The sequence below is a fragment of the Eulemur rufifrons genome, chromosome 6 (genome assembly GCF_041146395.1).
Source record: "Eulemur rufifrons isolate Redbay chromosome 6, OSU_ERuf_1, whole genome shotgun sequence".
Lineage (NCBI taxonomy): Eukaryota > Metazoa > Chordata > Mammalia > Primates > Lemuridae > Eulemur > Eulemur rufifrons.
The window spans coordinates 87641579-87653299 of NC_090988.1; the positions used below are offsets into that span (position 1 = coordinate 87641579).

The 11721-nt window shown below is 58.9% G+C and overlaps 1 protein-coding gene across 1 annotated transcript in view; it reads left to right on the plus strand.

The window, feature by feature from the left end:
- The window catches only part of CD82 (CD82 molecule), a 48935-nt gene extending 39359 nt beyond the window's left edge, over positions 1 to 9576 (plus strand). Inside the window, exons 6-9 of the mRNA XM_069469859.1 lie at positions 5302 to 5403; positions 7880 to 8083; positions 8317 to 8400; positions 8701 to 9576. Coding sequence (XP_069325960.1) covers positions 5302 to 5403; positions 7880 to 8083; positions 8317 to 8400; positions 8701 to 8778 — 468 coding nt within the window. The 3' untranslated portion in view covers positions 8779 to 9576. The remainder of the gene's footprint in view (positions 1 to 5301; positions 5404 to 7879; positions 8084 to 8316; positions 8401 to 8700) is intronic.
- Positions 9577 to 11721: the final 2145 nt, after the last annotated feature.

The window sequence follows — 11721 nt, forward strand, 5'->3', positions numbered from 1 at the left end:
TGGCAAATAGAAGCTGAACGAACAGCAGCGAGGCCGTTCCTGGTCTGTGCTTACCCACTCCAGGTGTCCCTCAGGAGATATGAATGCAGTCATTGCAGGGTGCGGCCCCAGACCCCGCTGGGGTGTGACGTGTCCCTGCACCCCGTTTCTAAAATCTGAGCCTTTCTCAGCGCTGGGGCCCCAGGGGTGGCCTCGTGGCTGTGGCAGAGACGAAGTGCTGACGCAGGAAGGGCTGGCGCAGCCCCCGGCCCACAGCGACGTCGCTGGCATCGTTGCGAGTGTTTATTGGTATCGCCACCATTATCAGCTTCGTCAGAGCCTGGTGAGGGCTCGGAAAACAGCAGCTGTCCTCTGTCCCTGCTGGCGTCAGTGCCTGAGAGCGAGGGCTGTGGGAACCAGGGCCTGGGTGTGAAGCTGAGAGCCCTCTGGCTGTTTCTGCCTCTGGTTGTTTCTCCGGCCTCTGTTTAGTGGGCAGAGCCCAGGGCTGGGATTCAGGGGGTAGGCTCTGCCGCTGATTGCTGTGTGGCTTTGGATGAGTTACCTCGCCTCTCTGAGCCACGTGTGACCTCTTGGGCCATTCCCAGCTCTGGCACTCTGGGATTCTGACTCGTTTGTTCCAAACAGTGGAGGGTTGAAGGGGGTCACAGGGAAGGAAGTGAAGGTCACCTGTTTCCTATGACGTGCTGGGCACTGGGCTCAGTGGGCTCAGGTAGGCCACACCGCTAACCCAGCCACCTGTGCAGGGGAGGCCGCTGGGGCTCCGAGAGCTTATATCAGGGGCTTGGGCAGAGGCCTGGGGGCTGAGAGCTCAGACAGGAAGGGGCTCGCTTGGCCTGGCCGGAGGTGGGGGCAGTGACGGTGGCTGGGCCGGCCTGCTCCCCAGAGAGGTTGGTCGGAGAACAGTGATCTGCTTTCTCCTCCTCCCCTCTGTCACCCAGGAAGCCCCAAATCACCAGTGCTCACGTGCCCTCCTGGCACGGGTGGTAAGACGGGTTCCTAGTGGCCAACGCGGTTCTCTGTGAGTGGTCTGCCTGCTGGACTGGAACTCCTGGCCCTCTGGCCCGGGTTTCTATGGGCAGGCAGGGTATGGGGGTACAGGGAGAGGTGACCTTTCTCTTCCCTGTTAGGAAAGGAAAAGGGGGTGTCCAGGGTGCCCCTCCTGAAAGGGATTATGGAGAGAAACTTGAACAGGGTCTCCCACGCACACGCTGGGTGCTGGCCCTGAGCTCCGGGGTGGCTGATGACGTGAGGTGCAGCCGGGCCTTCGGGAAAGACCCGGTGTTCACGGAGAGTAAACTCCGCCACCCTCGCCGCGGCAAAGGGCGCTGGTTCCCTACCAGGAAGAAGCCTCAGAGCTGGCATATCTGCGTCCCAGCAAAGCATTTGGCGGCATCTCCCGTGGGAAACCTGGAGAGAGGAAGGGAGAATGTGGGTCCTTTACGTTGTAGTCCGAGCGCCTCATCGTGAGGGGTGACCTGACACATTAAAGAGCATGGGAGAGGCCTGCACACCAACCCCAGGAACGGGCACAGGAGCCTGGAAAGTTCTCCCGGAAAGAGGGAGTAAAGTTACCCCGGAGACTGGTCTCCAAAATCTGACTGATATTTGTCCTGGGAGAGAGAGATTTGATTTGTTCTATGTCGTCCCAGCTGGGAGTTGGGGGAATATGCAAACTGATACAAGTGTGTAGAAATCATTTGGGCACAGTGACAAAAAATGAATCCTCTGCCACGTGCTGTTGTGTGAGGTGCTGAGTTCCCCATCACAGGGAGCATTGAAGTAGAGCCCGGAACAGTATGGGAGGACTCGCACCTTTGAATGATAGGCTGGACTCAAAGTTCTCTTCTGTTTCTGACTCTCTGTGAAAAGTCACACTACACGGTGAAATAAAAGCACAGTGTCACCGTGGGGAGATAGTAGAGTCACCAGAGGGCAGTGGGACCTCCGGCCAGGTGGAGGCTGTGGAGGGCTCGCTGTGTTGAGATCTCAGGTCCTGGAGCTGCGCAGATCAGGGTCACGGTCACGTCTCTGCCGCTTGCTAGCTGTGCGATCTTGGACTTTGTGCCAACTCAGAGCCACAGTTTTCTCTCCTGGGAAATGGGGAGGGGGTGGAGGGCAGGACCAGGGCTGGCTTCCTCGGCATGCGTCCCATGGGATCACACAGCGTCCCACGCTTCGAAGGACCCTGTGCTCCCTTTCATGCTCTGCTGTTGCTGTCTTGAAATTCTTAATCATTTTTAAACAAGGGGCCCTGGGTTTTCATTTTGTACCGGGTGTGGCGTACGCAGCCGGTCCTGGGCAGGACTCCTCCCTGCATGCGCGAAGCGGCCAGAGGTGGCCGCGGGCTCAGCGGGGTCCAGGTTTCCCAAGGCTGCTGCCAGGACTCTGCCCCTCTCTGTCCCTCCGCCCGGCTCTCCCCATTGGCGCCCTTCTCGGGCAGGGCTGTCCCCAGTGGAGCCTGGGCTGAGCTCAGGTCCCCATCCCACCGCAGTAGAAGGGCCATGTATGTGACCTTGGGTCCCCAGCCCATCCCTGAACCACTCACCACACCCAGGGTGTGGGCAGCCCGTGACGGCAGGGCCTCCCCAGCCGTGGGGTGATGGAGGGTGATCACCCCTCAGTCTTCAGGAGGAAGGGAGAATGGGCGCAGGGCGGGCAGAAACAGCACAGCAGCCCCCGCAGGGATGCAGTGAGATCATGAACATCCGCTCACCCCACATCCGGGCTCTTTTTGTCTCAGTAGCTACCTGGTTGCCAGGGTGACCTCCCTGGGCTCCCAGCACAGGACTCCTGGGCCCTGGGGTCCCAAGGCATCCGTTCCGAGCTGAACCAGCCCCAGTGGCCCACCTGTGTCCCTCAGCCACATTCTGGCCTGGCAAATGATGTGGTGTTTCCACGGAAACCACCCAGCCTCGGTGGAAACCACCCAGCTTCCGTCCCCCTCTCATTTCAGGGGAGGCAAACAGGGAAGTCCAGGCTGCAGTGACAACCGCACTGGGGTATAAATAGAGCCCGAGGGCGGCGTGTCGTGCGGGAGCGCAGCGGGTGGGGGAGGATGTGGGAGAGGTGGCTCTCCGCACAGATGCTCCTGGGGACCCTCCTTCCACGCCGCGGGCTCCCTCCCCTACTGGGACTAGCGGCGGAACCGAGGTGTTGGGGCAGAAAGACCGGTGACCTGCAGGCAGACGGTCCCGGCTGTGTGACACGACAAACCACTTAGCTTCTCTGAGCCCCAGTTAAAACTGCTCTGACCTGCTTCAGCCATGACCATGTGGTTTGAACACGGATAAAGCTCAATGGGTAAAAACTCGGGCTCTGGAATCAGACAAGGCTGGGTCCCAACCTCAGTTCTTCCACGCGTTGGCTGTGTGACCTTGGGCAAGTTAATTAACCTTTCTGGGCTGGTTTTCTGTATGTCTGTCATGAGGGAACAGGGTCAATACCTAGGCCATAGATCTGTTGCGAGGATTAAATTGAGATACTACGTTAAAAGTGCTTACCACAACGCCTGGTACGTAACCAGCATTTGGCAAAAGCTAAGCCACTATTAGTGTTACGATTACCGACAGGAAAGCTTTGTCAATTGCAGAACTCTATATGAGGTATTTTGGGGGGGTTTGTTTGCTTGTGTGTTTTGTTTTTAAAAAGCATCCTGCTAAGAGCATCCCTGCATGGCAGCGGTGCGGGAGCAGCAGCCCAGGGCTGGTTTCCCAGTGTTCGCCGAGGGGGCGCAGGGAGCCAGGGCCGCAGGTCCAGCTGCCCCTCACAGCTTTCCTCCGAGCCGGGCTCTGGGATCCCCGCCTGGAAGCACCTGTCCCCGTTCCTTTTTCAGGAACCGAGGGGGACAGGTAGGTGGCCTTCCCCTTGGCGTCCCTGCCCTCTTGGGTGCCTCACCCTGGGGCTCCCTGTGGCAACCACAGGGGACTGTGACCTGCCCGTCCCTGCTGTGTGCCTGGGAAGGCCTCCGGGCAGGGTCCCCGGGAGAGGCCAGGCGTCCTGCCCGAGGGGGGCCCGTCCTCGGCCCGAGAGGCTGGTTCCAGGTTCGCCTCCCTCTGCGCAGCCGCCCTGGTCCTGAAAAGCTGTCGCGGCGAGGTCAGGTTCTCGGATGAGAGGACTTTGGGGCTCAGTCCTTTTCCCTGAACCCCTCGTCGGTCTCCTTTGTACATCAGTGTCTTCTCTGTGGGGTTAAACAGGTGCTTCACTCCACCACCTCGCGGCCCCCTGAATTCCTGGGCAGGTGGGGGGGCAGCACAGTCAAGGGGTGGATTTTACGGAGCCCGGGGGCCAGGAGCCCGGTCACAGAGAGGCAGGACCTGCGTTCCAGGTGTTGCTGCAGGCTGGGGGTTGGGGGGGGGGGGTGTGATCAGCAGGGGTGCTGAGGGGCCAGGCCCATCGGCCCCTACTCCGTGCGAGGCGTGAGGCGTACCTGGAAGAGCGTGTGAGTGTGGCTTTGGTGCCGTACACGCATGCATCGCTCTGTGCTCTGCACACCCTCTCTGTGCCGGGCTTGCCACTGGCCCCTGGGGACCTGGCGTATCTGTCTCGCTCTATAGCAAGCAAGCCAGATACAGTCCCTGCCCCCACGGAGCTGACACGCTAGTGGAGCAGACGTGGTAAACCCTGAAAACCGGCGAGCATGTAATGTCAGTGCTGTGAAGAAGTACACAGCATGCTCACCCTCGCAGGGTTAGGACGGCCTGGGAAGGGGCGGTTGGGGGGCAGTCAGGGAGGGATGGAGAGGGCTGATATTTTTGTGGAGGGGTCCAGGAAGGCCTTTCTGAGGAGGTGACAGTTGAGGAGAGCCCTTAAGGAAGCAGAGAAGCGAGCCATGTTAATATCTAGGGGAAGAGCATTCCAGGCAAAGAGAAAAGCAAGTGCAAAGGCCCTGGGGCAGGAGCATGCCTAGCACAGAGATAGCAAGACCTGTGCAATTGAAGCAGAGGGAGCCAGAACGGAGGAAATGAGGCCTGGGAAGAGCAGGGACAAAAGGTACAGGGCCTCGCAGGCCGTTTGGAGGACATTGGCATTTTTCCCGAGAGTGGTGGAGGCCCACTAGAAGGTTTTCCGCAGTGGAAAAATTAGTGTTTATGGGGCCAGGAGGCTGCTGAGTGCAGAATAGACGAGGGGCGTAGTGGTTGGCACTGACTGCCTCAGGCACCCAGGGAGCTCCAGGAAAGAGGTTGGAGCCGTAATCACATCCCCAAGGATGTTGGGAGGGACCAGGACAGGCAATCGAAGTGGGGTGACCAGAGGTGGGGCACGGGTTTCGGGAACTCACCCTGATCCTTGCGTTCCCTGCAGCTGAAGCAGGAGATGGGCAGCATTGTGACCGAGCTCATCCGGAACTACAACAGCAGCCACGAGGACAGCCTGCAGGAGGCCTGGGACTACGTGCAGGCCCAGGTGAGGCCGGGCGGGACAGCGTGGGGCTCTCTGGGCTGGGTGTCCCGTGTGTCTGGGACTGGTGTCTGTGGTCCCTGAGTGTGCCTGACAGAGAGAGTGTGTTGGGGGCAGGGGATGCCTGAGCAGCCCCCTCTCCCGGAACCCCAGCCAACACCACGGTCCCTGCTCAGTGTGGGCCCAAAGATTCGGAGGCGGCTCCATGGCTCACAGCGATCCCGTTTGTGGCCCAAGGTGGGGAGTATGGGGGCAGCTGTCAACCCTCCCATTCAACTCAAGCCAGCCCTGGGGGGTGTTGGGAGCTCCACCCCAGGTGTTCAGAAACGGGGTGCCAAGGCTGATGTGCGGAGAGAAGTCTGAGCAGAGGCTGCCTCTGGGGAGGCCCCAAGGGAACCTTCTGGGGTGAAAGGAATGTTCTATTCCAATCTTGATCTGGATGGTGATTGTGCCAGTATGGGCACGTACGTAACAATTCACCAGGCTGAATTTGTGCACATTAGTGTATGTGTGTTACACCTTAATCAAAGTGAGATGGACAGATGGACAGATGGATGGACGGACTGACCAACTGACGGGGTTCCCAGCCTGACTCGAGGGTCGAACCAATGGCACACACACAGATGGACTTCAGTGACCAGGTCCTGGCTCCCCTTTCTTGTGGTCCCAGATGCTGTGTGTGCCTGTGGCCAGGGCCCACCCTCTCTGGCCTGCAGCCTCCTCTGTGCTGTGAGGGTGCTGGACACAGTGGTCACTTAGGGTCTTCTGGCACCTTGCGGGGGGGGGGGGCTGTGGGGAAGGAGTGGCAGGGTCAGGACAGCAGGAGGAAGCCCAGCTCCGCAGCACCAGGAGACTCTGGGGTTTGGAGACAGGATGCTCTGTCTAGGCATTCTCCAAGCTGAGAAAGGGGAGGGTGATGTTTTCTGACCCTGACAGAGGAGATCAGGTGTGGGGCCCATGGCAGCTGGGGAGCTCATTGCATTCAGGGTGACATTTTGGTCACATCTGTAGTTTGGCCCAAAATTGTTAGGATTTTGCTAAGATTAGAGGGAGAAGGATGTCTCAGGCCCAACAGGTGCCACCCTTCAAGGCTCTTGGGGGAGAGGAGGGTCTTTTGGGAGGTGGTCAGTGGCCCACCACGGGAGGTTGGTGGCTGGTTGGGGGTTCCTGCTTCAGGGCTTCTAGATTATTCTGATGCTGCTGTGATAGTGTTCCAGAAAGCAGGCTGTGAGTCAGGCTCCCGAGGGCTGGAGTATTAACTCTGCCACTTCTAGCTAGACCTTTGCTGAGCCTCAGTTTCCTTATCTATAGAATGGGACTATGGATCCATGCTCGTGGGAGATGCGTTGGCAAAGCCTGTGGCACTTGGGCAGTGCTTATTACGTGGCACGTTGGCGGTGACGTCTTATTCACCATGCACCACCGTTGCGACACAGGCAGGAGGTGGCTCGTGCTGCTGGGGGCAGGGTGCAGCAGGGGTCAGGGCAAGGGGCCCCGGGAAAGGAGGGCTCTGCCCGGCGCCGTAGACGGGCCAAGGAGAGCTGCCTCATTTTGTTCAGGTGCGGGAGAGCCTGCCGGTGCCCCCAGCCCTGCAGACCTGTGTGTCCGCCAGAGGAGGCAGCCGGGCCGCTAGAAGTGAGACCTGGGTTAGAAACTGCCTGGAGCCCGAGCGCGGCTGAGCGTGCCTGACACGCCCCCTGCTGGCCGCTGGCCTGGGAGGTAACCCCCAGATGGGAAGGAAACAGTTCCCCGAACCGACCCTGCTGGGTGCCACTGCTGTCCCATTTAATCCTCCCAGGGACAGTAGCTATTAGCACACAGAGCCGGGAAAGGCCTTCTTCCCTCTGGAACTAGAGCATTTTCTCCTTTAAAACAGCAGAGTTGACCATGTCTCCTTGTTCACTCTGGCAACTGGGAAGTTCAGTCTCAGCTCTGCACACATCAGCAGCTGAAACTAGAACTGACTCACTGTGCTCTCCCGGCCCGCGCTGGACACTTCGCCTGCTCGTCCCACTCTGTCCTCCCAGCAGCCCTGCGAGTTAGGAACCTTTGTTACCCCATTTTACAGATGAGGAAACTGAGGCCTGTCCCTTGTCCAAGCTTGCTGAGCTAGTAGGTGGCAGAGCTGGGATTTGAACCCAGTAGCCTGACTTTTAAACCCCACATTCTCACCCGTGTGCCGTTTGCTCTCCTGGGTCCTGCACACCTATGTTCTTTCAACTTGAACTTCCCTCCTACTCTGTTCTGTATTTTTGCTGGTCCTGGTGTTTGCTTCTACTGTGTTTGTAGTGTCTGGTATGTTTCCTGAAAGCAAGCTGAAATCCCTCGTGGCTCGCAGAAGCCAAAATAAAACCTAAACGCTAACCCCTGGCAGTTTGGCTGGGACCAGGGGGGCTGGGGTGGCGGGTCTGAGCCTCTGCCTGGAGGTGTCCTGCCTGCGGTGGGCAGTGGGAACAAGCCACCTGTCCCCCTCCCTGCCCAGGTGAAGTGCTGCGGCTGGGTCAGCTACTACAACTGGACGGAAAACGCCGACCTCATGAGTCGCTCGGAGGTCACCTACCCCTGTTCCTGCGAAGACAAGGGGGAGGAGGATGACAGCCTCTTCCTGAGGAAGGGCTTCTGCGAGGCAGCCGGCAACAGTACCCAGAGCGGCAACAGCCCGGAGGACTGGCCTGTGTACAAGGCGGTGCGTGGGGCTGCGGGGCTGGGTGGGCTACTGCTCCGTCCGTCCTTCATTCGGTGTCTTCCCGTGACCGATTTGTTTGTTTGCACCTTTGTCTACTTACCCGTGAGCGCGTTCATTCAGGGGACACACGCAGAGCCCTCTCTGCGGGCCCTCTGGGCCGGGGGGTCCTCTGGATGGTTCCACGTGATGGGGGTCCCGGTGTGGGGTGACGTGGCCGTGTGCTCCCCTTGCAGGGCTGCATGGAGAAGGTGCAGGCGTGGCTGCAGGAGAACCTGGGCATCATCCTCGGCGTGTGTGGGGGCGTCGCTGTCATTGAGGTTTGGGTCCCTCCCCTCCCACCCTTCCTCACGCTCTGTCCTCCCGGGTTGTCCCTGCTCTGCTGATGCCCTCGGGGAGGCGAGGCTGGGGCAAGCACCCCCTCGGCTTGCAGAGGCCCTCTGGCCCGAGCACTGTCCAGCTCCGTGACCTCGGACAAGGTGCTGTCCCTCTCTGGGCCTCCCTCTGCTGCCCGTGTCACAGGGTGCTATGGGGCTGTCGCTGACAATCTGCTAATCCTGATCTGAACCCGGGGAGCCAGGCTGCGGCCTCGCTCTCACGCTCCGTCTCTCCCGCAACAGCTCCTGGGGATGCTGCTGTCCATCTGCTTGTGCCGGCACGTCCACTCCGAAGACTACAGCAAGGTCCCCAAGTACTGAGGCCCCACCTCCCCCTACCCCCCAACCTCAGGGCTCCCAGGGTCTCCCTGGCCCCCTGCTCCAGGCCCGCCTCCCACCTCGCTGCCAAGGCCCCTTGCCCGCCTGTGCTGACGGGACGTGGGGGGCGTTCCGGGGCCCGGCCTCCATCCCTGCCTTTCTGCTGGCAGCCTCGGCTCCTGGCTGCTCTGCGGCCCCTCCGCCCGCTGCTTGCCAGGCTTCTCTCAGCAAATGCGCAGGCGGGCTGGACTTGACCTGCCCTCAAGGCCATGTATATTGTACAGCGGAACGTGTGTTAAAAATTGGGGGGGTGTCAGAGGACTACCCACTGGGTGGGTCAACTTTTCCCACTACGACACTTATGTCTGTTTTTTTACATTTTTATCGAAGGTAGTGGGACGGGGTGGGCTCCACCTGACATTGGGGGCAGCAGCCCTTCCCCAGCCTGATGCGGCCCCATCCAGGCAGCTCAGATAATCGGGGCCACGCCGTGGGGGCAGCACCCAGGAGAGCTGGGCCAAAGGGCGTCTGCCCGGTGAGGGCATCTGGCCTGGCCCCAGGGTGTGGCACAGAGCTGGCCCCGCCTTCTCCACCATCCTGAGCTCCCCAAGGAAGGGGAGGAGGAGTTTGCCTTCTCTGGGCGAAGCTGGGCTGGCCTATGGCAGCGAACTGTCCTCTGGCCCCCAGCAGTGGGTGGGTGAGGCTGTGCCTTGGGGGGAGGGGGAGGGGGTCTGTGTGCACAGTTCTGTAAACATATTCAGGATTCTAAGACTGACTATTAAAGAGGATTTGTAACCATCCGGCCTGAAATGGTGGGGGTGCTACTTCCTGGGGCAGGGGAGGACCAGGCGGAGAAGGGTGTGCGCAGAGTTGGCGGGGTCTGCTGGAGAGAGTGGTGGGCACCTCGCTGCTGCCCCCCAGGGATCTCGGCTCCCTCTTCAGCCTGATACACGAGGAACGCGATGGGCCGGGCTCTGCAGCCTGCCTGGCTGCTGGGGTCCCCGGGGGTTGATTTTTGTGCTAACACAGGTGTGGATCATGCCTGAGACTGGAGCACAGGTGCCCCCAGAAGGTGCACAAAAGTGGGCTGGTCGTGGGGGGGCAGTGAAACCACAGGATAACTTTGCCCCTTGCCTCTCTTTCTAGAACATCTGTTTTTGCAAAGACTTGTGAAAGGAAACATTTTCATGCTAAAGAAATACGATAGAGTAACGTGCAGAATTCAGGGGACTTTTAAAGATGAAATATGAGACTTTAAAGGAAGCTCTTCCTTGTGCATGGCTCCTACGGCTGAGCCCCGGCGCACCCTGCGCCCAACGTCATGAAGCTCAGAAGGCCCTTGCCCTTGTCTCCTCTGCTCTCCCTTCTCCAGGTCCCTGGTGGAAGAGGGGGTGGGAGGATGGGGGGACTCTTGCCTTCCCAGTGGGGCGGGCTGGGCCCTGGACAGGTGGTGTTTCTGCAGAACCCACCAGGTGGCGCTGCTGCCCCAGCCTAGGACCTGGCAGAGCCCGAACATCAGCCCCAGGCCTGGGGGTCTCTCCCTCCAGCAGGAACGCTTGGGAAAATGCAGATTCTGGGGCTGGAGGATTCTGATGCAGCAAATCTGCATTTTTCGCAGCCCTCTGAGGTGGTTCCCGAATCACGTTGCTTTACGATTCTCAGACCCTGGTCGGGTGTAGCCACAGACTGGGATGGGAGGGCCCAGGTCAGAAAGCCTTGACCTCAGCAAGGGGCAGGTACACTTTAGGGACGGTCCAACCCCTAATCTGAACCTAATTAATTCCTTGCAAGAGCTTTCTGTGGCTGAGATCCAGGACACAGCCATTTGCAGCCCTGTGGCAGGTGCCAGGGCTGACGTAGGCTTAGGGTCTGCGGGGGCTGTTCCCTGCGGCAACCAGAGACTCTGTCTGCGGCTGCTTATCATGCTGGACGGCTGGGGGCTCCGAGTGAAGCCGGTCCAGTTCTCTGTATATACAACTTGCCTCGTTTCACAAAGGAAGTGCATATGATATAAAATATAACAGGGAAAATGTAAATGTATGAGGAAGTGTAGGCTTGGGTGAAATAAACACAGCTGAGTTGCCCATAAGGTTATTACCTCGAGACGGCTGTGCACATAGCATGCTTTCTATGGCCGTACTCACGGCAGACATCACTAACTGATCACTGTCCTCATTTTCTTAGCTCGGATGCACCCTGGCCATGCTTACGGCCAACATCACTCACTGCAGCCTCAGACCCCTCAACTCAGCACCGTCAGTGAATCTAGTTGGAATGCAAAACAGAAGCACTTGCCATCCTTGAGCTCTCATTGTTATATTCAACAATATATAATTTTGCCTGTGAGCTTCCTGGTAGCCAAAGCAAAAAAAGGGAAGCTTTGTCAGTTATATAGCTCTCATTTCCTAAGGTGTACACACACTTAGATACTAGGAAAAATGTGGCTGGCTGGAATCTAGAATTCAAGACCATTCCAAACACACCAACCTTGATAGCCCTTCGTGATGGAAACAAGAGAAGTCACTGGGCCAAAAAGCAAAAACGAGCCCATTGTGTGCTCCACCGTGTGCTGGTTGTCAGCAGTGGGCACAGACGCTGTGCTGTTTGCCAGGGAGGGGCTGGGAGGGCCTGGTGAATGCACGGGAGGTAGCTGGGCAACAGTTTTACATGGTAGTTGGTACTTAGATAGCACACGCTCTGTACTAGCATGGCTGACACTGCTGTGAGGTGCCTGGTCACCACTATCCCCATTTTACAGATAAGGACAGTGAAGAACAAGAGATGAAATAATTCCCCCCACATTCTGCTGTTGCTAAGACAGGAGCTGGGTGTCACACCCTGGCCATCTGGTTGCAGAGTCCACGCTACCAGCCCCTACACCACGCTACAGGCAAAAGCAATGCTGCCACCACCTCCGTCCCCTGCAGAGGGCAGAGACCCCAGCTG